At 42.9% G+C, this 24,205-nt stretch overlaps 1 protein-coding gene across 1 annotated transcript in view; it reads left to right on the top strand.

Moving 5' to 3' along the window:
* The first annotated feature begins 352 nt into the window (after positions 1 to 352).
* Positions 353 to 24,205, top strand: part of REL (REL proto-oncogene, NF-kB subunit) — an 83,864-nt gene continuing 60,011 nt past the window's right edge. The window contains exon 1 of the mRNA XM_089669208.1: positions 353 to 587. Within this exon, the coding sequence (XP_089525334.1) occupies positions 581 to 587 (7 nt within the window). The 5' untranslated portion in view covers positions 353 to 580. The remainder of the gene's footprint in view (positions 588 to 24,205) is intronic.

Below are 24,205 nucleotides of genomic sequence, written 5' to 3'. Positions count from 1 at the left end.
AGAATTTGTTTGATTTCAAGAGATCTTTATTCTAGCTTTTTAGATCTAAACACATGTGGGAAGGTTGGGGGGGGGGGGGTACAAAATGGGGCTCTCCCTCCCTAAGGAGGACAGCTGAGGGCTGCTTTCTACAACGTCACTTGACATTGAATATCACAGTGGGCACTGAGGTGTACAGCGAGTGACCACTCTACCTCAGAGACGTCAATATGTGTGTCACTGCGCTCTGCCCTCCACACTACACAGGAGGAGGAGGTTGTGATGTCAGAGCTGTGTATGGAGGGACTTTCCAGTTCATACACACTGGGTGAACTCCTCCCTGCAATTCTCTGCCTGTATGTCACTACAAGAAGAAGGCTGAGCACTTGGACTTTCCTCTTCCTCTATGGAGAAGTGACAGTGCTGACAAGGACTCCTGTACCTCTAGGACTATTCCAGGTCAGTGCTGGATAGGTCTTCCTTCTGCAGTGTGGACACATCCCTCTAAGGACTACAGTGGTCAGGATCCCTCTACAGGACCCCTCACATCCATACCAGTTCCCGTCATAGGGAGACTGTCCCATCACGTCGTACAGAAAACATGGCAGGTAAGTGCCCAGCGTACACCTATTCTTCAAGTATATGTAAGGGCTCATTCACACAGTGGCTCAGCCCTGTCCACCATCTAGAGCCCTTTGTTTACTTCTTATACTAACGTATGCAGACAGCCTATATAAAGCTGGCCATACAAAATACAATCTGATTGTACAATCTCCTTTAGATCAATGTGCAATTCGAACAAAAACATCAAGTGATCAAAAAGCCAGAACTTCCCTTCTAATTGATTTAGATTCAAACAAACTGAATCGATCAGTCAAGGTGGAAAATTACCAGTCGATGTGTAGCACTGCTTAGGTCATGCATCTGAATGTATTTCAGAAGGTCAGATTGTGAGACTTCATAGCGAAAACAGAAATGTGATTAATGTATAATCCTATCTGCCAACAAACAAATGGAATCCACCTCCCTCTGTATGGCACATTGATCAATTGTGTTGTCGACTATAGATCGATTGTACCCATAGATCAATTATTCCTATAGGGAGTGCAAGATCAGAAAAGAAATCAATAATTTATCAAAGTGTGCATGGCCACCATGAGGGACAACATGACTGAATACAAATGATTAGTTAGATAACATAGAACCTCATTTTTGTCAGTGTAGTGCAGGGATGGACTGACAACTCATGGGGCCCCCGTGCAATAGGGGATCATGGGGCCCCTGTGTCCTAGCCCAAACTCAAAAAAACCTATGAAAAAGGTACCAGGGGCATCTCATGGGGCCCCCTACTGACTCGGGCCCTCGGGCAGTGCCCGAGTTTCCAAATGGTCAGTCTGCCCCTGGTGTAGTGACAATCAGTGTGAATGCAGTGTAACAATCAGTGTGACAGTCAATGTGAATGCAGTGTGGCAGTCAGTGTGAATGCAGTGTGACAGTCAATGTGAATGCAGTGTGACAGTCAGTGTGAATGCAGTGCGACAATCAGTGTGATGACAGTCAGTGTGATTGCAGTGTGACAGTATGATGACAGTCAATGTGAATGCAGTGTGGCTGTCAGTGTGAATGCAGTGTGACAGTCAATGTGAATGCAGTGTGACAGTCAGTGTGAATGCAGTGTGACAGTGTGATGACAGTATGATGACAATGTGAATGCAGTGTGACAGTCAGTGTGAATGCAGTGTGACAGTCAGTGTGAATGCAGTGTGACAGTGTGATGACAGTATGATGACAATGTGAATGCAGTGTGACAGTCAGTATGATGACAGTCAGTGTGAATTCAGTGTGGCAGTCAGTGTGAATGCAGTGTGACAGTGTGATGACAGTTAGTATGATGACAGTCAGTGTGAATGCAGAGTGACAGTCAGTATTATGACAGTCAATGTGAATGCAGTGTGGCAGTCAGTGTGAATACAGTTTGACAGTTCAATGATAGTTAGTATGATGACAGTGTGAATGCAGTGTGACAATCAGTGTGATGACAGTCAGTGTGAATGCAGTGTGACAGTCAGTGTGGATGCAGTGTGGCAGTCTGTGTGAATGTGACAGTGTGATGACAGTTAGTATGATGACAGTCAGTGTGAATGCAGTGTGGCAGTGTGATGACAGTCAGTGTGAATGCAGTGTGGCAGCGTGATAACAGTCAGTATGATGACAGTCAGTGTGAATGCAGTGTGACAATCAGTGTGAATGCAGTGTGGCAGAGTGATGACAGTCAGTGTGAATGCAGTGTGACAATCAGTGTGATGACAGTCAGTGTGAATGCAGTGACAATCAGTGTGATGACAGTCAGTGTGAATGTAGTGTGGCAGTGTGATGACAGTATGATGACAATCAGTGTGAATGCAGTGACAATCAGTGTGATGACAGTCAGTGTGAATGTAGTGTGGCAGTGTGATGACAGTTAGTATGATGACAATCAGTGTGAATGCAGTGACAATCAGTGTGATGACAGTCAGTGTGAATGTAGTGTGACAGTGTGATGACAGTATGATGACAATCAGTGTGAATGCAGTGACAATCAGTGTGATGACAGTCAGTGTGAATGTAGTGTGGCAGTGTGATGACAGTTAGTATGATGACAGTGTGAATGCAGTGCGACAATCAGTGTGATGACAGTCAGTGTGAATGCAGTGTGACAGTGTGATGACAGTATGTGTTAGGACAGTCAGCGTGAGTGCAGTGGGACAGTTGGTGTGAATGCAGTGCAACAGTCAGTGTAACAGAAGTATGACAGTCTGTGTGACAGTGAGAGTGTAGTAGGAGAGTCAGGGGGAATGCATTGTGACAGTGTGAGTATTTCTCAGTGAAATAAACAGATTTGTCATTATTTATTAATTAATATAAAAAATATAATTAATTAAAAAAAAAGGATTTTACTATGACATTCGCTGTCAAAGAAAGAGGTGACTTTATTGGGAATTGCCATTATACTGGATATACTGGATATACTGTGTATGTCGTGAATTATTAACAGTAAAAACTAAGACACTGGTTTAATAATGAACTGCGTTTTACACAAGCAGATTGTGGTGAGCGCTGGTTTCACTGATCCAGCACAGAAACAAATCTCCACCTTCTTTTTTATATTTCAATTCATTTTAAAAGTATTCTTTGCAGTGTATTTTTTTTTTCGACGCAAGGTATTTTCTAGCATTTGGCCGAAACCAAAAAATAAATAAGTAATGAAAACTAAAAAGGAGAAGTTCTCTTTGCTCACTGTTTGTCACGAGAAATGAGAGGAACACTTCCCCAACAGATACGAAAAAAAAAAAACCTTGTGAGTCACATAGCGGTCAGATATATTCTTGGAGTAATGCCATTCTAGAGTAAGAAGTTGCCTTACATGAGTGATAGCTGCATATTACAGAGGTGGGCAGGCTGAATTCTGATCCCGGGGTCCTATCATCGACTGTGACGTGTGATAGCCGCATATTACAGAGGTGGGCAGGCTGAATTCTGATCCCGGGGTCCTATCATCGACTGTGACGTGTGATAGATGCACATTACAGAGGAGGGCAGGCTGAATTCTGATCCCGGGGTCCTATCATCGACTGTGACGTGTGATAGATGCACATTACAGAGGAGGGCAGGCTGAATTCTGATCCCGGGGTCCTATCATCGACTGTGACGTGTGATAGATGCACATTACAGAGGAGGGCAGGCTGAATTCTGATCCCGGGGTCCTATCATCGACTGTGACGTGTGATAGATGCACATTACAGAGGAGGGCAGGCTGAATTCTGATCCCGGGGTCCTATCATCGACTGTGACGTGTGATAGATGCACATTACAGAGGAGGGCAGGCTGAATTCTGATCCCAGGGTCCTATCATCGACTGTGATGTGTGATAGCTGCATATTACAGAGGTAGGCAGGCTGAATTCTGATCCCAGGGTCCTATCATTACCTATGAAATGCTTATATTCATTGCCCCCCATTCACACCATTATCCTCAATGGGCCTGTTCACACTTGAGTGTTGTGTCGTTTCTCCTGTTAAGGTCGAAAAGGTACATGGGCTTCTTTGGGGCACAATCGTGGTTTTGGCCCCATAGACTTTAATAGGAGCAGGTCAAAAAGCAGGATTTTACTTTCGTTCTAGATGAAGTGCAGAAAAAAAAAACCTTACCTGGCTATACTCACACTAAATTTGAATGGGTGATTAAAGTAGACCTTACCTTATTACAGGGACACCAGCTTCATACTACAGGTGGCTGCTTACTTTATCTTCATAGTGCACAGGCACCTCCAAAACTGTGGAACACTACTATGCAAGCATTGACCACAATTTTTATGTATAATATTTGGATCCCACCCATGTCTTCCTGTTGATCATCGAGGCCACCCATTGCATTCTTACATTGGTAGTTAGAGGAAAATGACTCCTTAACCACTTCAATATCAGGCACTTATACCCCCTTCCTGCCCAGGCCAAATGTCAGCTTTCAGAGCTGTAGCACTTTGAATGACAATTGCGTGGTCATGCAACACTGTACCCATATGACATTTTTATAATTTTTTTCACACAAATAGAGCTTTCTTTTGGTGGTATTTAATCACCACTGAGTTTTTTTTTTTGCTAAATAAGACAAAAAACACCTGAAACTTTTGAAAAAAAAAATGCACTTTTCTTTGTTTCTGTTATAAAATTTTGCAAATAAATAACATTTCTTCATAAGTTTAGGTCAAAATGTATTCTGCAATATTTATTTGGCGAAAATAATAATAATAATTGAATTTGTATTTTTTTTCAAATGTTTCTATTATTTTTTTCTTTTCATAAAATTTTTAATTTTTTTTACTATTTTATTTTTCAGCACACTGTGACCAAAACAATACAATGTTATCATAGTAACATTGAACTACTCTGGGCAAGTGATCTGGATATTTTTTTTAAAACATTATGATTGCTAATACCAATGTATTCCATTGATATTTGCAATCATTGTTACTGAATGAAACTGATTCATTCAGTCTTTTGTTGTGATTAGCTGTGATTGGGCAAAGCTGATCACATGATACAGGTGGGCTGTGGATAGCCCTGTCTGTATCATGTGACTGCCTTAACCAGTCACAGCTAACAACATAATTGTATACAATGGATGGCATGGCAGGAAGCCATCCATTGTATACAATTGACATGTGATCTGTTGTGATTGGTCAAAGCGGTCACATGACACTGGCAACGGGCCGGTGTAGTGATATGTCTTCGGCTGTGTCCTGCGCTGTTTTTAAAAAGTGACAGCTAGTACGGCAAACTTCTCCACGTACTTCTGTCACAGGGAGGGGTGTAACATGTTCCCAAAGGTGAACTTATCCTTTAAATTGGTGGAAAATTGCCCACAATACCCCTTACAATGGTGGTCAGATGAAAACTGTCCATATTACTGCAGCACAGTGGCTAAGTGGTTAGCACTTCCACCTGGCTAGTACTAGGGTCATTGGTTCGAATTCCAGCCACGGCACCACCTGCCTGGAGTTTGCATGTTCTCCCTGTGCCTGCATGGGTTTCCTCCGGGTACTCCAGTTTCCTCCCACACTCCAAAGACATTCTGGTAGGTTAATTGGATCCTGTTGAAATTGTCCCTAGTATGTGTATGTATGAATGTAAGTTAGGGACCTTAGATTGTATGGTCCTTGAGGGTTAGGGACTGATGTGAATGTACAATGTATATGTGAAGCACTGCGTAAATTGACTGCGCTATATAAGTACCTATAATAAATAAATATTACTCCTTGCTAACCCCCTCCCCTGAGACGAGTTCATCAGTTGGTGTCTTATTGTATACATGCATCCAAGGTCAACATGTATTACTACAGTCCTTTTGGGAGTATAAAGCGGGTGGCTACACATGCAAGTAAAACAAATGTGGCCACCCTCCTTTATGAAGTTACACATGTGAACATTTTGCATTTACTTTTAAGGATGTGCTGACATGGTGACTTTATGGAAAGCTACCAATAAAGGTATTGATTATAAAAAAAAATTTTTGGGTTTAGTTTCACTGTTAATGACAAATACTGCAGAAAAAAGCACATGTGTGTTTAACCAATCAAGCAGATATTTTTGTCTATGAATTCTTTATGATGCAGGTAACTATAAGCAGGCCAGGGGTGTTACATTACCTACATACCTTATAGTAAATGGTGTCCCTCTTTATCATCTCAGAAAGTTGAGAGATGGAGAACATATCCGAGGTATCAAAAATATTTGATGTCACCAAGGTCCAGTATTTGGGCCAATCCCATTGACCTTTTTCAGAGCCTTGGTCCGAACATTATTAGATGATGGTAGGTTGGTGATTTAGAGATATTTTTATGGGGCATTTTACATACAGTATAACTATAAACTGTATGTCTGATAAATTCACTTTTAATTCTGCTACCAGGGGCGGACTGACAACTCATGGGGCCCCCGGGCAATAGGGGATCATGGGGCCCCTGTGTCCTTGCCCAAACACAAAAAAGCCTATGAAAAAGGTACCAGGGGCATCTCATGGGGCCCCCTACTGACACTGGGCCCTCGGGCTATGCCGAGTTTCCAAATGGTCAGTCTGCCCCTGTCTGCTACTTATTCAGTATGTATTGCTATTACTCTTAGCTTTGGACTCGTGTTCTCTATAAAGGGGAATTTTTCTGAGGAAGTTTGGTTATTTCCTGGTTGGTGTATGCATTTAGTTAAACTGCCAGCACAATGGAAGGAGGAAGTATGAAGCCTTTTTGCTGTACGAGAAGGTGAAATGAAGTCTAGACCCACATATCATGTTATTCTGAGAGTATGACATGAAATTGTTACAAAATGTTTTTCTCGAGTGCCTATTCCATCATCCCTTTATTCTACCCAGTTGTACTAGGTGCCAAATAGATAATCAGTAGGATTCCAAAGTCTTTTGTTTAACTGGTTATAACAAGCAGGGTAAAATACAGCCAAGGCATTTTGGTGGCCACGGAATCCCCCTTCATCAAGGCTGGCACATGCCAAATGAGATGTTTGAGAGTATCAATGGGACTGTATTAACTTCAGCTGGCCACTTTTAATAACTGTTGTTACTAATGTTTCTCCATCTCTTAAAGCCCAACTCTGGGCTGTGCCTGCACTGCAGCGGTCAATTTTGTCTATGGGTTAGGAAAAGCTTCTACTCATCTGATCCTTCATTCCATTGGAAAACTGAGCTCCCCCACGGTTTAGCAGTGGACCGTTCCTGGTCTATGGAGCCTGCTCTAGGCTTGATGAAGTCAGGAACAGTCCACAACTCAAGACCGCCGAACTGGTCTTCTGCTGGAAGGATCGGAGGATTTTGTATATATATCTCCTTTCTTCTCTCCTCTAGATAAAAACAAGCAGTTAACGTGCTGTGCAGGCACAGCCCCACTGAATGTGAATATTTTTTTATTGGCCTAAGATGGGCTTTAAATTGTATGTTTATATGAGCAGGGCCCTGTTCATTTTCTGATTCATGTATTTACGGTTAAATCATTAAGATTTAGAAGTCATTTTACCCAAGGTCACTGTGTAAATTCATTTTTTCAACAATGTTCAGTACATAAATTGATTTTTGACGTAGGCTTGGAATCATTCTTTTTTCACCATAAAAAAGTGTATTCAAACAAATTTGTATTATTTAACATTTTTTCACAGCCTATAGAGTGAATATTGTATGTTCATTCTATCATATTAGCCAAGGTAACATTTTCTTGTCTATCTGTATGAACAGAAGATTTTGAGACACTGGAGCAGTGCATCATTGGCATGTATCTCTAACCAAGAGTACCCTACAGTACTCAAAGTTGAACCATTACTCCTCCCTGCCTGTATGCATGAAAACATCTGAAACAAAAAAAGTAGCCGAGTCATTGTGGATATATTCCATACTGTCAACACAAGATGCTCAGCCATAGACCAGTGGTCAATGCTCAAAGGTGTTATGGTGTAACCAGTCTCAGATTCCTGTGCAGTGGTATGTAACTGGAAATACAGGGGCCACATGCAGCCTTCTTGTATTTTTTAGTCATCCTCCTGTCCATGAAGTTAGATTTCTCAGATAGTGAAAAGAGAATAAAATCTCTTAAAAGAGAAATTCGGGATTAAAAAAAAAACAAAAAGCAGTCATACTCACCTAGGTGGATGCAACATCAGTCCCCTGCCACTTCTACGATCGAGAATTGAACAATCAAAGATCGCTGATCACTTAGTTCTCGGTCTTCAGTGAGCAAAGAGCCGGTGACTGTCAGTCTCCGGCTCTTTGCTCTGCCCTTCCAGCACTCACTGGACCAGGCTGGTGCGGCTGGCTGATCAGGCTTCTGTGCGGATCCCGACAATATGGTCGGGATCCTTGCAGAGCCTGGAGTGGATCTGTGACATCAGCCGACAGTGGGCTTTAGGCCAATGGCGGCTGAAAATGGGTCAGAGGAGTGCAGTGCGCTCCTGTGATCCATAGAAATAGGGCCAAAAGAGATTCGGCCCAATTTCTACTTTAATGCGTGTCATTATTGTATTTAGTATATTAATTATTTTTTAAATTTATATTTACTATATATATATATATATATATATACCATCAGGCCAACAGTCAAGCAAATATGAAAGTGACAGGGGTTTGAACAAACTATAATACTGCCAGGGGTGCTTGACCAGTTGCAACTACATATAGCATAGAGGATATGAAAGGTTCTAGCTTGCCCCCAAATTCTGGACAGCTTGACAGCTATGCCCCTTACATTGGTGGTCAGTGGAAGGAATGGGTCTCCTTGCAATCGTGATCAAACAGATAAAAAGATAATTGTTGTCATGAGATTGACTGTGCAAAATAGTGTTGGCCCTGGGACTAGACAAGTGCCATCAGATGGGAGGTCAGTGAGCCACAGCTCAAGGAACCCAAAGCAACCTCTGGAGAATCCCCACAAAACCCTGGTAGAGAATGACTGGTCTAAAATGCTTTATTGGATCCTTTGCCACAACCAACAAAAGATCCATAACAACAGCCAGTTTTAGAGATGAATATTTTTTAGCAGTCTTCCACCTGGTCACTTGTCAAAATGGAGAAATTAAAACATTACTATAAAGTCTTTATTCTGTAGTTCCCCAGCTGGATCATCAGCTAATTCCAATGTTCTCATCATGATCAATATCTAGCTAGCACATTAGAAATATCTTTAGACTGATGACTCGGAAAAAATCTAAGGTTATTTTATTACCTTCAATTAAAACAGGGTTAATCCCAGACAAGATGTAAGCAATCTTTTTTTAAATTGCTGATGATACCTTTGTCTTGTTACTGTAACCATACGTCAGTGCTTATGTTTACATGATAGAAATTTTTATGACTTCACTTTTCTCAGGCAAATGGCATGTAAATGTCAGAGGTGTTTAATAAGCACCAGCATTCAGACAACAGTTTTGTGTACTATATTTGACTTTTACTCATTGTGGTTCACAGTTCTCATTGACTAATGTTTGACCATAGAAGGGCTGGTGGTTTTTTATGACCCTTTCATGTATGTATATATTTCTTTGTATTTTAAAGGTTACAAACAAATGATAAATCAAGGCCATGTGAAGACAGTTAGTGACCTGTGAAAGATTTCCAGTACTACAGCAGTACTAAAGTTAAAAAGTATGGTCAAATTTCCTTGGGCTGGACATTCCAGTGATCTTGGACATCCCCAATACATTTTTGGTCATAGGAGTTTGCTGAACATGAAGAGTTGTGTGCAGCGCTGCTGCCCCCCCCCCCCTCCAAAAAACAAATCTGTGATATTTTGCTAAAAATTGGTCAGATGAAAACTGTCCATATTACTCCTTGCCAACCCCCTCCCCCAAGGCAAGTTCATCAGTTGGTGTCTTATTGTATACATGCATCCAAGGTCAACATAACTTACACAACATAACTTACATCATTCCTGCTAAATCTAAAAGATATATCTGTATTGAGTTAATAAATAAAGCTCCTTGTGGATGAGGTCTGGGACTCATTCACATGGGTGCTGTGGACTGTACATTGTAAATCAGTGGTTTGTTTATGTGGCTGGAGCCACCTGGAACTGTCAGGCAGGTCTTAATTTGTCAGGCATGTGGATGCAGGTGTATGGCTTTGAACACAAACAGTGTGCATTTGGGGCTACTCACCCACACCTGCACACCTGTCAAATTTTGGCCAGGGCCAGTGCTTCCATTAGGCAAACTAGGAGGCTGCCTATGGCATACTGCCACCTAGGGGCACCTGGGCGCAGCCCAGGCTGGCACTCTCTCTGTGTGGAATGTTGCCATGTCATGAATGATCCTTCAGCTGAGGGGAGGGGCGACAGTGGGGGAGTAACAATGCTGGGTGTCTGGGGCTAGTGTAGCAGCTGAGATGCTGTTCCTTCCAGTGTTTCTCTCAGACTCAGTCCCTTTTGCAAGCCAGCTGGTGGCTGCTGATGGTCACTGTGGAGTCCCAGCCCTTCCCTTCCCATTCATCAGTGGAGCCGGTGTGCCTGCAGAGGAAGGTAATGTCTGACTCTGATGTCTTGTGTCTGTGTGAGTGTGGGCCGGCCGGACATCCATCACATGTTCAATGTGTCAGTGAGTGATGACATCATCATGATCCCACAGCCTACTCTTCTAGTGTCTGCTGGGCCTACTGATATGTGTCAGTGTTGGTGGTGGTGGTGTGTTGTGTCGGATCTGTCACTGTGTGGGATCGCTCAGTTCAGGTGTTCTCCGTATGGGTGGGGCAGCCTGCTGGCACAGCATTTTATCTCCCCCCATTGCCTGGGAAATTCCAGCCTGGGATCTGTCAAAAAGTGGATCCATCATCCTCCACTCAGTGCAACTGTCACCCTGCCACTGCCAACCACAGATATAGTCCATCCGTGAGACTGATTTTGTCTTAAATATTGGTGCTGGTGGCATCTTATGACAGTTTCATGTTTTGTTGATTTAATATTTTCTACTGTTTAAAATGTTTTTATTTATTTTTGAGGGGGGGGGGAGGGCGCAAGTAGCCGGTCTTGCTAGGGTGCAAATTAGTCTAGCAACTGCCCTGCCTTTGGCTGTGTTCATACAGTCACTACATCTCCACAGAATGCCTGGCAGCTCCAGCCCAAACTTCTCCTTCACACAGCCTGTATGAATGAGCACTTAATTATATTTTCTTAAACAATTTCTTTTAACAGCCCTGTTGGGAAGGGGGGGACAGGCTTTGGTGAAAAATCATTATGACAGACTTACCTAAAAAATATCTCTCTCCAGTGGGGCGTTGTCACCAATGACAGGGATTCCATCTTTGCCTTCCTTCTGGGTTCTTGGGCTCCGGCCAATTGAATGGCCAAGCCTCGATGATGTCACTCCCATGCATGCATGTGGGAGTCATGGTCGCAGTACAGCTTTCTCAGTGGACGGCATGCTGTCCATTGATGGCGCAGTGCACATGTGCCAGTGACATCATCGGCTGCTACACGTGCATGTTTAGGAAATATTTGCTGTACCTACAGGTAAGTCCTACTGTAGGCTGATCTGTAGGTACAAGAAAAAAGCAGAGCTTACTACTGCTTTACATAGATAGGTTGTAAATAGTTAAATCTGGGGAGGAGTGGGAAGCCATGTGGGTCTAGGATGCCAGGTAGTGGTCTGGGAGCTCTATGGGAGAGAAGGGCTGTAAGTAGTTGGGGTTAAAGGAAAGCAATCTTGCCAATAATTTAAAAAAATTGAACTCTGATTCAAAGTGTATATATGAAATACATGACGTACTATTGAGGTGCCACAGCTGATGTTCTGGAATACCTCCCCACACATTGCTGTATTGGTTATACGCACTAATACTTTTCCAGCAAACGTTGTATTATGGGATTCTTGCATGACACATATTTCAATCCCCTATTAGTCAACTGCATCAACATGAACCCTCTGTGGCCATCATGATAAATAAAGTGCTAGAGAGGCATGAAAGTGAAAAGATGTAGGGGAAGGTGATGTTAGCATGGTGACGTTCTCCCTGAATTTTTCATTGACTAGTGTGGGGGTAGATTTCAGAATTTTCTACAACAGAAAAAAATGTTGTCTCCAAAAAGCCAGATGATTGGCTAATGCTGGGATTTCAGCAGTGATGTAATTTGGTGTGCCCCCAACAATACCTGAATAAAAACATTACCCTAAGAAAGTGAGCTGTGTCCCTTGCATGTATTGAAAGGGATCATTTACAAATTTTACTACAGTGTACCTTTAAAGCTAAAAACTCCAAGCTCTTTATTTTGGAAAGGACATCAAAGGGATAGGACCTGCATTAGTTTTTATTGCTGTCTGTGACCCATTCTTTATTGCCTTTATCTTCCCAAGGACGGAAAGTTGAGCAGATTCCCCTTCCTTACTGTGTCGTCACAAAACAGGAAGGGCAGGAAAATATCTCCACTTGGGACATCAGGTGCATTTCTTGTCTACAACAGGCTAAAGTGATGTATTAATTTAACTTTAGTATTTTTGACTTCTTGTTATAATTGAGGTGTAAAGGGAAGGGGAGGGGGGAAATTACTCAGCATACTCTCACTGCTACTATTTTCGGTAGACACTCTATTTTATCACTTAGGGCAGGGGTCTCCAAACTTTCTAATCAAAGGGCCAATTTACTATCCTTCAGATCTTAGGGGGCTATGGCCAGTGGGAGTAGAAAATTTCCTGGCATTGGTGAGAGTGAGCAATGCCCCATCATTGGTGTCAGTGGGAAGAATAGTGCCCTATCGTTGGTGCCATTGAGAGGAATAGTGCTCCATCATTGGTATCTGTGTGAGGAATAGTGTCCCATCATTGGTATCAGTGGGAGAAATAATGCCCCATCATTGGTGTCAGTGAGAGGAATAATGCCACATCATTGGTATCAGTGTGAGGAATAGTGCCCCATCATTGGTATTAGTGAAAGGAATAGTGCTCCATCATTGGTATCAGTGGGAGGAATAGTGCCCCATCATTGGTATTAGTGGGAGGAATAGTGCCCCATCATTGGTAGCAGTTGGAAGAATAGTGCCCCATCATTGGTGTCAGTGTAAGGAATAGTGTCCCACCATTGGTATCAGTGTGAGGAATAGCGTCCCATCATTGATATTAGTGAACGGAATAGTGCCCCATCATTGGTATCAGTGGGAGGAATAGTGCCCCATCAATGGTATTAGTGAAAGGAATAATGCCCCATCATTGGTATCTGTGTGAGGAATAGTGCCCCATCATTGGTATCAGTTGGAAGAATAGTGCCCCATCATTGGTATTAGTGGGAGGAATAGTGCCCCATCATTGGTGTCAGTGTGAGGAATAATGCCCCATCATTGGTATCAGTTGGAAGAATAGTGCCCCATCATTGTTATTAGTGGGAGGAATACTGCCCCATCATTGGTGTCAGTGTGAGGAATAGTGTCCCATCATTGGTATCAGTTGGAAGAATAGTGCCCCATCATTGGTGTCAGTGTGAGGAATAGTGTCCCATCATTGGTGTCAGTGTGAGGAATAGTGCCACATCATTGGTATCAGTGGGAGGAATAAAACCCCAATGTTAATTTCAGTGGTAGGAATAGTGCCCCAAGGACCAGAAAAAGGCAAGCAAAGGGCCACATCCGGCCCCAGTTAGGAGACCATTGACCTAGGGGTATTCTACTGATGTAGTGCAGCTTGTTAAAACCAAATCCAATTTGCTGAAACTTATAGAACAAGGAAACAGATGTCCTAACATAGTTTGGTATATTTATATTTATTGATAATTTGAAAAGTAGTATATTTCTCTCATCTACAGTAACTGTAAATGTAAAAACACCCATAGCTAATGCAAGGAAAACTAGGAGCTCACAGGGTGTGTGAGCTTTGATCTTCAAGAGCCACATAGGAGCATGAAAAGAAAGATTCTGTGAGTTCCTAGTTGTCCTGTATGGACTATGGGTGCTTGTCCATTTACAGCTCTGTTTGGGCAATATTCTACTGTTTTAATTACTGTATCAATAAAATTGAATATACTAGACCAGGGGTCTCCAAACTTTCTGAGCAAAGGGCCAGTTTACTGTCCTTCAGGCTTTAGGGGGGCCAGTGGGAGTAGAAAATACCCCATCATCAGTGACCCATCATTGGTTTTAATGGCAGGAATGGTGGCCCATTGTTGGTAACAGTGGGAGGAATAGTGCCCCATTAATTGTGTCAGTTGGGGGAATGGTGCCCCATCATTGGTATCAGTTGGCAGAATAGTGCCTGAAGGGCCATATAAAGACAAGCAAAGGTCCAAATCTGGCCCCCAGGCCACAGTTTGGAGACCAATGTACTAGACTATGCTAGGGCACTTTTTTTCTTTTTATAACCATTTAAAAATTATGCCTATTGGAAAATTCATAGGTCACTATGGGGTCAATCCACTAAGAGATAAATACAGTATACAGCTTTGAGTTAAAATAAATATTTATCTCAAAAGTAGTCAATTCACTAAAATGTGTTATTTACCAAATGCGATACATATTTGTTTTGCAATATTTATCACTTAAAGAAGAGGTTCACTCTGTAAAAAAAAAGTCAGCAGGTTCGAATCCTGTAGCTGCTGACTTTTAGTAAAAAAACACCTGTCCAGGGATCCAACACCGTCCTCACTCAGGCTAGTTCTTCACAAGCCTTTGGCTTCCCAGTGCCGACATCCTAACTGTGGACAGCCGGCTATGCGGCTTTCAGCTTCACAGCTGGCTGACCACTGCGCATGCGCGAGCCGTGTTGCACTTTGTGAATGGTCCCGCAGTCTTCTGGGACCTGTCACATGTTCCAGAAGACTGCTGCAATTGAGAGAAAACTTCCATTCAGATCATCTAGACAAGTGGAAGTGAGTACCTGTCTAAACTAGGTACCTTCCCCACCACCACCAAAAAAAAAAAAAAAATGACATGCCAAAAGTGGCAGGGGAGGAGGACTTAAACCCATCCATCTCTTTCTAGCGGATTGGATCGAATCAGATATAGGCAGGTATAAACAGACACATGGCTGTTTACACCTACCTCCCCATAGAGAACACTGGGTGGTCCAATTGGCTCTGCCTGTGAAAAATGAACCCCCCCAAAAGTCAGTTGTGGCTCCCTAGGCTGGCCTTCTTACAGACATTGTGCCTGGCTGATGAGCCCCTCTCCCCATCCCCACACTCAGGGCCAGGAGAAGCGAAGGGCAGCATGGTACAGTGTAGTGAAGGTGACAGGACAGATGACAGCGGCAAAGAGCGGGGAGGAGGTGCGAGCCATGCAGTGCTCTCCCATCCTGTCATAGGAGCGCTCCTTTATACAGCAGATGAGTAGGGATCACTCATACATCGGGCTATACACTGACTGTACCCATGCCCTACCCACGTGTTCTACTGCTGGGGGATAGTTTGCATGTAAGGAAAGAATGTATGAACGATCCTTTGTAAGAACGATCTCTTCTTATCTGCTGTATAGAGGAGCGCTCTTATGACAGGATGGGAGAGCACAACATGGCTCGCACCTCCTCACAGCACCTGGAGGGTTGGGGAGTGGACCTCATGGCAGGGGGATTGTATACAATGGGGGGGATTTATGCTAGAAGGGCAGATTGGGGGATTTAGGCAAAGAGGGGTATTTGAGATTTGAGGGGGAATTTGTGCTAGAAGTTGGTATGGGGGGTTTGGTTTCTGCTAGGAGGTGGGATTGTAGGGATTTATACTAGGAGGGGGGATTTGTGGGAGAGGATTTGTTCTGGGAGGGGGATGATTTTGAGAGAGGATTTGTGTTGTGAGGGCCATTGATTTGGGGGTGAGGATTTTTTGCTGGGAGGGGGGATGAGGGGGAATTGGTCTAAGAGGGGGAATGGGGGAGTTGAGCTAGGAAGGGGTGGGGGATTTGGGCTAAGAGGGGGAATTTTAACTAGAAGGGGGAATTTGTGGGGGAGGATTTGTGCTGGGAAGAGGGATATGCGGGTAAGGATTTATGCTAGGATGGGAAATTTGAGGAAAAAAGGATGTGTGTGGGGAGTGATTTATTTTATTTGGGTGGGGTAGATTAGTGCTGGGGGAAATTGGCGGGATTTGAGCTAAGAGGTGGGATTGGGGGCAAAGATTTGTGCTGACGGGGGTTGTATAGTGGGTGGATGAATTTTTGTTTGGGGAGAATTATAGCTTGCAGAGGGAATTTTTGTTTAGGGGGTGAGCGTGCTGTTTTTTTTTTTATGCTGAGACATGATGCTCACACATGGGAGGGGGGCGCAGTTTGTCACCTTCACCTTAAGCTCTAGATAACCTTTACAGACACTAACCTAACCTATGAAATTCCCTGATTTGAATGGCAGTGTAGCTGTAATAGCAAGAATGCTGCTTGTGTCCCAATGGGGAGATCTCTCTTAATTTCCTGTCAAGGAGATGCAACTTATAAAAAAGAGTAAATATTTCCAAAGTGAAGAGAAATACCCTCTTCGACTGTAGACACCAAGACTGGGGTACCCATTGGAAGATTTCCCTTACTTTTTTATTTCTGTGACAACTGAAAAACTTTAGATTTTACCATCACTTTCCATACCAGAGACAGTGGTTACCAGGACAAATTGAGAGTGTGAATTTCCCCAGCGGGGACACAGATAGTAATAAAAACCTGGCTAAGTTTCTGAACCTTCAACTTTCTATCCGGAACTAACAGCATGGATGGAGGAATCTCCTCTGCTGGCTCTTGTATTCAGACAGCCACAGAACAGTGACTGCATAGCATGCAATCGATTGATAATTTTCCACCGGGCTCATTCAATTTCATTCTTACAATGCCACCCATGGCTTGAATTTTAGCCAATATGAGCTGTCCATGGCCAACCAGTCACCAGCATGTACACACTATAATGGAGGTGATGTGAACAGCACCAGGACTCAGTGACTAATGTAAGCAGTGACTATTTGCAGCTTTAATTAAATATGTCAATGATAAGTGAATAACACAACATGCCGAATGTGTATGACAAACCATGAAACCTATTTACTATTCAAGCTGACTAGTAAGGGACCTCGTCAGGGCAGCTGCTCTTTAAGTCAGAATTACTGGTCCACCTTTCCTAACGAGTGGAAAACCCCTTTAAGTCAGCACATACCAATTTTATTGACACAAAGACCCATTGTGTTATTTTATATTACTATGTGGTATACTTTTGTTTCAACAGCATATTTGAACAGACGTTGGGTATAGCTTTAGGTGTCATCTGTAATAACTGTTAGCTCCTTTTTATTCATGGGATTCCCCAACTTCCCTCTTTGAAGTTACAAAGAATAATCCATAGAAGTTGTACAAGTCAACACAGCTGTTTTGGCATTACTGGTAGTTTCCTTATATGAGAAGACTGTAAGCCTTGACTGTCACTTGAGAATGGTTTCCTGATGTAAGATTCATATATCTTCTATCTGTGATGTTGTAGTTCATTTCCATATGCCTTCAAGAGGACATGTCATCACAGAGATAACTGCTTTTAATTGTAACCACAAGATAACTAAATGAATACATTTCCCCATCACTTGTGTACAGTGCTAAACGATAATCTGAAGCAGCTGACTGGTAAAAACCAATGTGTTAGCTTTTAGTAGCTGTCGGTAAGCTGATTCATCATCCAGCTTTGTAGACCTGCGAGGTCTTTGGTAGTTGTTCCTACTGTTGTCCTCCTTTCTATTACAGGCAAAGCAAAGGTGTGTTTTTCCATTCCATGTTGGATATTTAACATTTAGGATGTTGTGGTATTCTGATTGCAGCAAGACTAATCCCGATAAAGTGTTTATAGTGAGGCTTCATGGCAAGGGGGCAAAGAGGAATAGTCCAACAAAGTTATCTTGCAGCTAGAATTGCCAAGACATGTAACAATCCACAAACAATGAAATCAGCCCAAAGATGTCCACTAGGAGCTGAAACAAATGTTTTTGGCAGAAACTTTCAAAAAATCAAATCAAAGAATCTACTTTTGGCTTTTTTAGAGATATAAACACATCTGCCTTTAGAAAAAAAAAATTTTTTCATCGAAATTCTTAAAAAACGTTTTTAAAATTTATTTAAAGTGACTCTGTCACCCAAAACAAAGATAAAATGCACCCTGTGAAGAAAATAATTATTTTTACCGTTCTACAGCACCGATCTTCACTCTTTAAATAGCTAAATGGCTTCACCGATTGAAACCAGTACAGAAGAGAACCAACGCTCCCAAAAATGTTGATTGCTGAAGATCGTTACTACGCGTGATACTGTAACGCACATTATGCCTGTTAGTGTGCTGCAGTGCCATTTATTCTTAAAGCGGAGTTCCAGCCCTTTTTGTGTTTATTAAAAGTCAGCAGCTACAAAAACTGTAGCTCCTGACTTTTAATAAACACACACTTACCTGTCCCAGGGTCCAGCGATGTACTCACCCACACCGTCCCTTCTCTCCTCTACGGCGCCGGCATCTCAACTTTGGGCACCAGGCTGTGACAGCTTGTGGCTTCACGGCCTGGTGCCCACTGCGCATGCGCGAGTCGCGCTGTGCCTCATGATTGGTCCGACAGTCTTCTGGGACCTGTGAAAGTTCCCAGGAGACTGTGGGAGGAAGGAGGGAGGCCGAACTTCCGGCACAGTTTGGCACTGCTAAAACCAGATACCCGCTCCCCCCCAAAAAGTGCCAAATATGGCAGTGGAGGTTGGGAGGAACCAAACAAGCGAAGCTTCCACTTTTGGGTGGAACTCCTTTTTAATGGCACCCCAGTAAACCTTGCTAATGCACCTGCATTCCAGCACACCACAATGCACAGTCACACACTATGGCACATTGGGTGCAGCATTTGATGCATTAGACAGCCAATTTAAATAAATAGGCTACCTTGTGTGTCATGCATGAACGGTATGGCAACAGTGTGAATCCAGCCTCAATCCCTTCCACTATTTTGGGGGTTTTAAGTTTTAAAAGCTATTAATAATGTACAGCAATATATCTAAATATGATTGCAGTAGGATGAGGAGATATTAGGGAGAGAAATAATTTGCTACAAAGATTTCATTTTCCTTTACTGCTGTTGACATCGCACCTGCAACCCCCAAACCATACTTTTGTTAGTAATTATACTAAATATAAACCTGGACAAAAGAAGAAGTAAAGTGATGTCTTTAACTGATATCCTGTCCACTAATTAATTTATCTTAGTTTTATGTTAACAGAGTTATACAACTAACAAAGCTTGTAGTCAGTCAAAACTATTATTATTATAATACAGGATTTATATAGCGCCAACAGTTTGCGCAGCGCATTACAATTTAAAGGGAGACAGTACAATTACAATACATTTCAGTACAGAAGGAATATGAGGGCCCTGCTCATGGAGCTTACAATCTAAAGGAAGGGGGAGGTGATACAAAAGGTGATAGCTGTGGGGGATGATCTGGTGGAGGTGGTTTAAGTACAGTTCCTAGGTGGAGGTGAATAAGTGAGTTTTCAAAGATCACCTAAAGGCAGACAGGGTGAGGGCTGACCAGACATACTGTGGTAGGGAGTTTCAGAGGATGAGAGAGGCTCTGGAGAAGTCCTGGAGGCGAGCGTGAGAGGAGGTGATGAGGGAGCTGGAGAGGAAGATGTCTTGGGAGGAGCGGAGCTGGCTATTTGGGCGATATCTGCTGATGAGGTTGATAATGTAGCTAGGGGCAGTGTTGTGGATGGCTTTGTCTACTGTATGCTCCTGGTGTCTATACTGGTGCACTAATACAATATTTTCTATATATAAACGCCAATTCCACTGTCATGTAATTCATGTTCTGATAAAAGAAATTCCTGCTATTGATGCTAATCTGAATTTTGTGACTTTCATTTTCCCCCCTCACTCACATTTCCTCTTTTTGCCTTCCACCCTCCAACTTTGCTACAAGTAATAGTGTGTAGTCTTAAACCCAACCTACAAGAAGGAAGACAAATGTGTCAGAGACTTTTATGAAACTTGATAAATTACAACCACTTATAGTACACGTTTACCTAAATATCTTAGCTTTTTAAAATCATATATAAGAATTTTTTTTTTATCCGCAGTACTGGATTCTTTACAATCATGAAGTTGCAGTTTTTGGTAGTTTGTACATCCTGGTCTATAATGGTGTGACAACTACTGAACCTCAGAGTAAAATACAATAAAAGCCCCAATGTTGAAATATGTATAGTATATGGAAACGGTTTTACTTGAAAAGTTATTTGTAGTTTTGTTCAGCTGGCCAGTTCTGAGATTCACACAACTAGACAGAAGAGCCAGGTTGGTGACCTGTTGGCTGCAGCTAAGAAATTCAGTCACTCACTCTGTGACAATGAAGGAGAAGTAGAAGGCTGATGAGGTCACCCTTCTCTTCTCTCCATCTGTCAGCATGGCAAGGCAATGCGACATGTTTACTTCAATGCATAGCCCCACACCTGCACGGTCTCACCTTTCCTTGTCTATCCAATTGCTCTGTTCACCACCAAGAGCAAAGAGAAATACATTCTGTTTACAGGTTTATGGGGATCATGTGACTCACGCCACTTCTCTCATTCTGGTACTTGGTGAATGACCCAGCTCGGGGGAGATGGGAGAGGGGAAATAGTCCATAGTTCTGTGTAAACTCCAAGTAGGATAGACTCTGAGATTACATGGAGGTTCTTCCCCATGCTTCTGGTGGTGAACAGAGCAGCAGGAGAGTGAATGGAAGGTAAGTAGTAAGATGAATCTTTTGCTCAGCACAGGTTCCTTTTGCACATGTCTAATGTGTGCTTGTACATTTTATTTTCCTATGGTAAATACTTTGTTTTAAAGTGGAAGGTCACCTTTAAATTACTTTATGAACAGTAAAAAGCTGTATAACCCATGTGCTTTGACAAATTCATTGCGCTATGTTTGATGCGCCATGCTCTAGTTGTCTAGCAATCAGCTTTGGAAATTGCCATTTACCAGTGACACTGTGCAACTCATTGAGGTTGATTTACTAAAGGAAAAGAGACTTTGCAAGTGCATTTCCACTCTGCAAGGGCATTTGCTCCAGAGCTTAGTAAATGAGAGGAAGCTCTGCTGGATTCTATAATGCAAGAAAAAATGCTGTTTTTTTTTTTATTTTATTTTCCTTGCATGTGATTGGGTATTCTTTGTAAAGGGAAGCTTTTGCTCATTTACTAAGCTCTGGAGCAAATACCCTTGCAGAATGCACAGTCTATTTGCCTTTAGTAAATCAACCCCATTGCTTCTCTGTTTCTCAGTTCTCCCAATCCTATCTACAGCGGGGCAAAAAAGTATTTAGTCAGCCACCAATTGTGCAAGTTCTCCCACTTAAAAAGATGAGAGAGGCCTGTAATTGGCATCATAGGTAGACCTCAACTATGAGACACAAAATGAGAAAAAAAATCCAGACAATCACATTGGCTGATTTGGAAAGAATTTATTTGCAAATTATGGTGGAAAATAAGTATTTGGTCACCTACAAACAAGCAAGATTTCTGGCTCTCACAGACCTGTACCTTCTTCTTTAAGAGGCTCCTCTGTCCTGCACTCAATGGCACCTGTTTGAACTTGTTATCAGTATAAAAGACACCTGTCCACAACCTCAAACAGTCACACTCCAAACTCCACTATGGTGAAGACCAAAGAGCTGTCGAAGGACACCAGAAACAAAATTGTAGACCTGCACCAGGCTGGGAAGACTGAATCTGCAATAGGCAAGCAGCTTGGTGTGAACAAATCAACTGTGGGAGCAATAATTAGAAAATGGAAGACATACAAGACCACTGATAATCTCCCTCGATCTGGGGCTCAAAATGTCAAAATGATCACAAGAACGGTGAGCAATAATCCCAGGACCACACGGGGGTACCTAGTGAATGACCTGCAGAGAGCTGGGACCAACATAACAAAGGCTACCATCAGTAACACACTACACTGCCAGGGACTCAGATCCTGCAGTGCCAGACGTGTCCCCCTGCTTAAGCCAGTACATGTCCGGGCCCGTCTGAAGTTTGCTAGAGAGCATTTGGAATATTCCAGAAGAGGATTGGGAGAATATCATATGGTCAGATGAAACCAAAATAGAACTGTTTGGTAGAAACACAACTCGTCATGTTTGGAGGAGAGAGCATACTGAGTTGCATCCAAAGAACACCATACCTACTGTGAAGCATGGGGGTGGCAACATCATGCTTTGGGGCTGTTTCTCCGCAAAGGGACCAGGACGACTGATCCATGTACAGGACAGAATGAATGGGGCCATGTATCGTGAGATTTTGAGTGCAAACCTCCTTCCATCAGCAAGGGCATTGAAGATGAAACATGGCTGGGTCTTCCAACATGACAATGATCCCAAACATACCACCCGGGCAATGAAGGAGTGGCTTCGTAAGAAGCATTTCAAGGTCCTGGAGTGGCCTAGCCAGTCTCCAGATCTCAACCCCATAGAAAACCTTTGGAGGGAGTTGTAAGTCCGTGTTGCCCAGCGACAGCCCCAAAACATCACTGCTCTAGAGGAGATCTGCATGGAGGAATGGGCCAACATACCAGCAACAGTGTGTGCCAACCTTGTGAAGACTTACAGGAAACGTTTGACCTCTGTCATTGCCAACAAAGGATATATAACAAAGTATTGAGATGAACTTTTGATATTGACCAAATACTTATTTTCCACCATAATTTGCAAATAAATTCTTTCCAAATCAGCCAATGTGATTGTCTGGATTTGTTTTCTCATTTTGTGTCTAATAGTTGAGGTCTACCTATGATGCCAATTACAGGCCTCTCTCATCTTTTTAAGTGGGAGAACTTGCACAATTGGTGGCTGACTAAATACTTTTTTGCCCCACTGTACATTTTGTGATTGCAGAGTAGGACAGTGAAATGTTTCTTGCCCTGAAGCTGGCAAAGACATTGATAAAACTAGCGGGGTTGAGGGACACCATGGTTGTGTGTAGCCACTGGTAAACGGCTGTCAGGTTCCAATGCTGATTGCTGGGCAACTGGTGTGTGGACGAAAGTCAAGCATTTGTTAAGGCGCATGTGTTATATGGCTGTCTCAGGTTCATAGAGTAATTAAAGGGCACACTTCCACTTTAAAATTACCTAAGATCCTTTATTTCTTTATATTATTTGGTATCTACAATAAGGCCTGCTGTTAGAAACCAAGGGACCCCATAGAGCCAACCTGACAGGCCCCCCCATGCTTCAGTATTTAATGAACACAGTGAGTGATCGGTACTGATCACTCATTGTGTTCATTCAGGAAAGGAAAGGGCTGGAAAATGTGACATATTTACTGGACCCTTCTCCCACTTTCCATCCTGAAGGATCCTATTGTGTGATTGCAGCTGGCGGTGGAAAGTAGAGGAGGAAAGCCAGCAGCACTGTGGAGGGGGCATACAGGAGGGCTTGGGCAGCAGGGGGAAATGTGTGGTGCACAGGGAGGAAGATGGGTGCGGCAGGGGGTGGTGTGGGGGGGGGGGGCAATTGCTGGAACTGATCCACTGTATGGCTCTCTCTACAGCAGCTGAAAGCCAGCAGGAGGGAGAGAAGAAGAAACTAGATTTAAGCAGCTGCAGAGAGAGCCATACAAGGGATCGGTTCCAGTAACTGCCCTTCATGCTGTACTGATCACCCTCCCTGCCCACATCCGATTCACCTAGTTGTCTGGGCCCCCCTGCTGTCCTGGGCCCCATACAGGAGGACTGGTGGTACCCCCCTATCCACGGCCCTGTTTACAATATTCTCCTCATCTTCATACTTCTCCGCTTTCCTGAGAGTGCTGAGACCTGCATAGTGACTAAACAGCAGCTGTAAAGAGGATAGGGTATATCCCTCACCTCTTTTTTTTGTACCTATATGGGCTACTGTGTATTGAGATTCCCATAGTATACAGTGCAATTTGACCAATTTAAAAAAAACCAAAGTGGCAAAGCAAAATTGTGAAGTCATAAAAATTGGGGTGAAAGTGCAATCAAATGCATAGGCCTTAGGCTAAAGCGGTATTAAACCGCAAACCAAAAATGCTATATATTGCCGCTTACCAATCATTAGATGTAGTTGCTGCATTTCTTTTCTTTTTTATGCTTTTTTCCCGTTTTCACCTGGTGATCTGGCCAGCTACACATCTCCTGTATTAGAGTACCCCCACTCTGGATAAAGGACCAACAGACACACGGTTGGACAGCAGTATTGTCAGTCTGGGGGGAGGGTAGTATTAGATGCACTAGCAGATTTA

This window comes from Staurois parvus, unplaced genomic scaffold (genome assembly GCF_062004578.1).
Source record: "Staurois parvus isolate SC_StPar_1 unplaced genomic scaffold, SC_StPar_1.0 ptg000070l, whole genome shotgun sequence".
In the NCBI taxonomy this organism is placed as follows: domain Eukaryota; kingdom Metazoa; phylum Chordata; class Amphibia; order Anura; family Ranidae; genus Staurois; species Staurois parvus.
The sequence above is the reverse complement of the archived record's forward strand: the minus strand, read 5'-3'. Positions and strand labels throughout refer to the sequence as shown.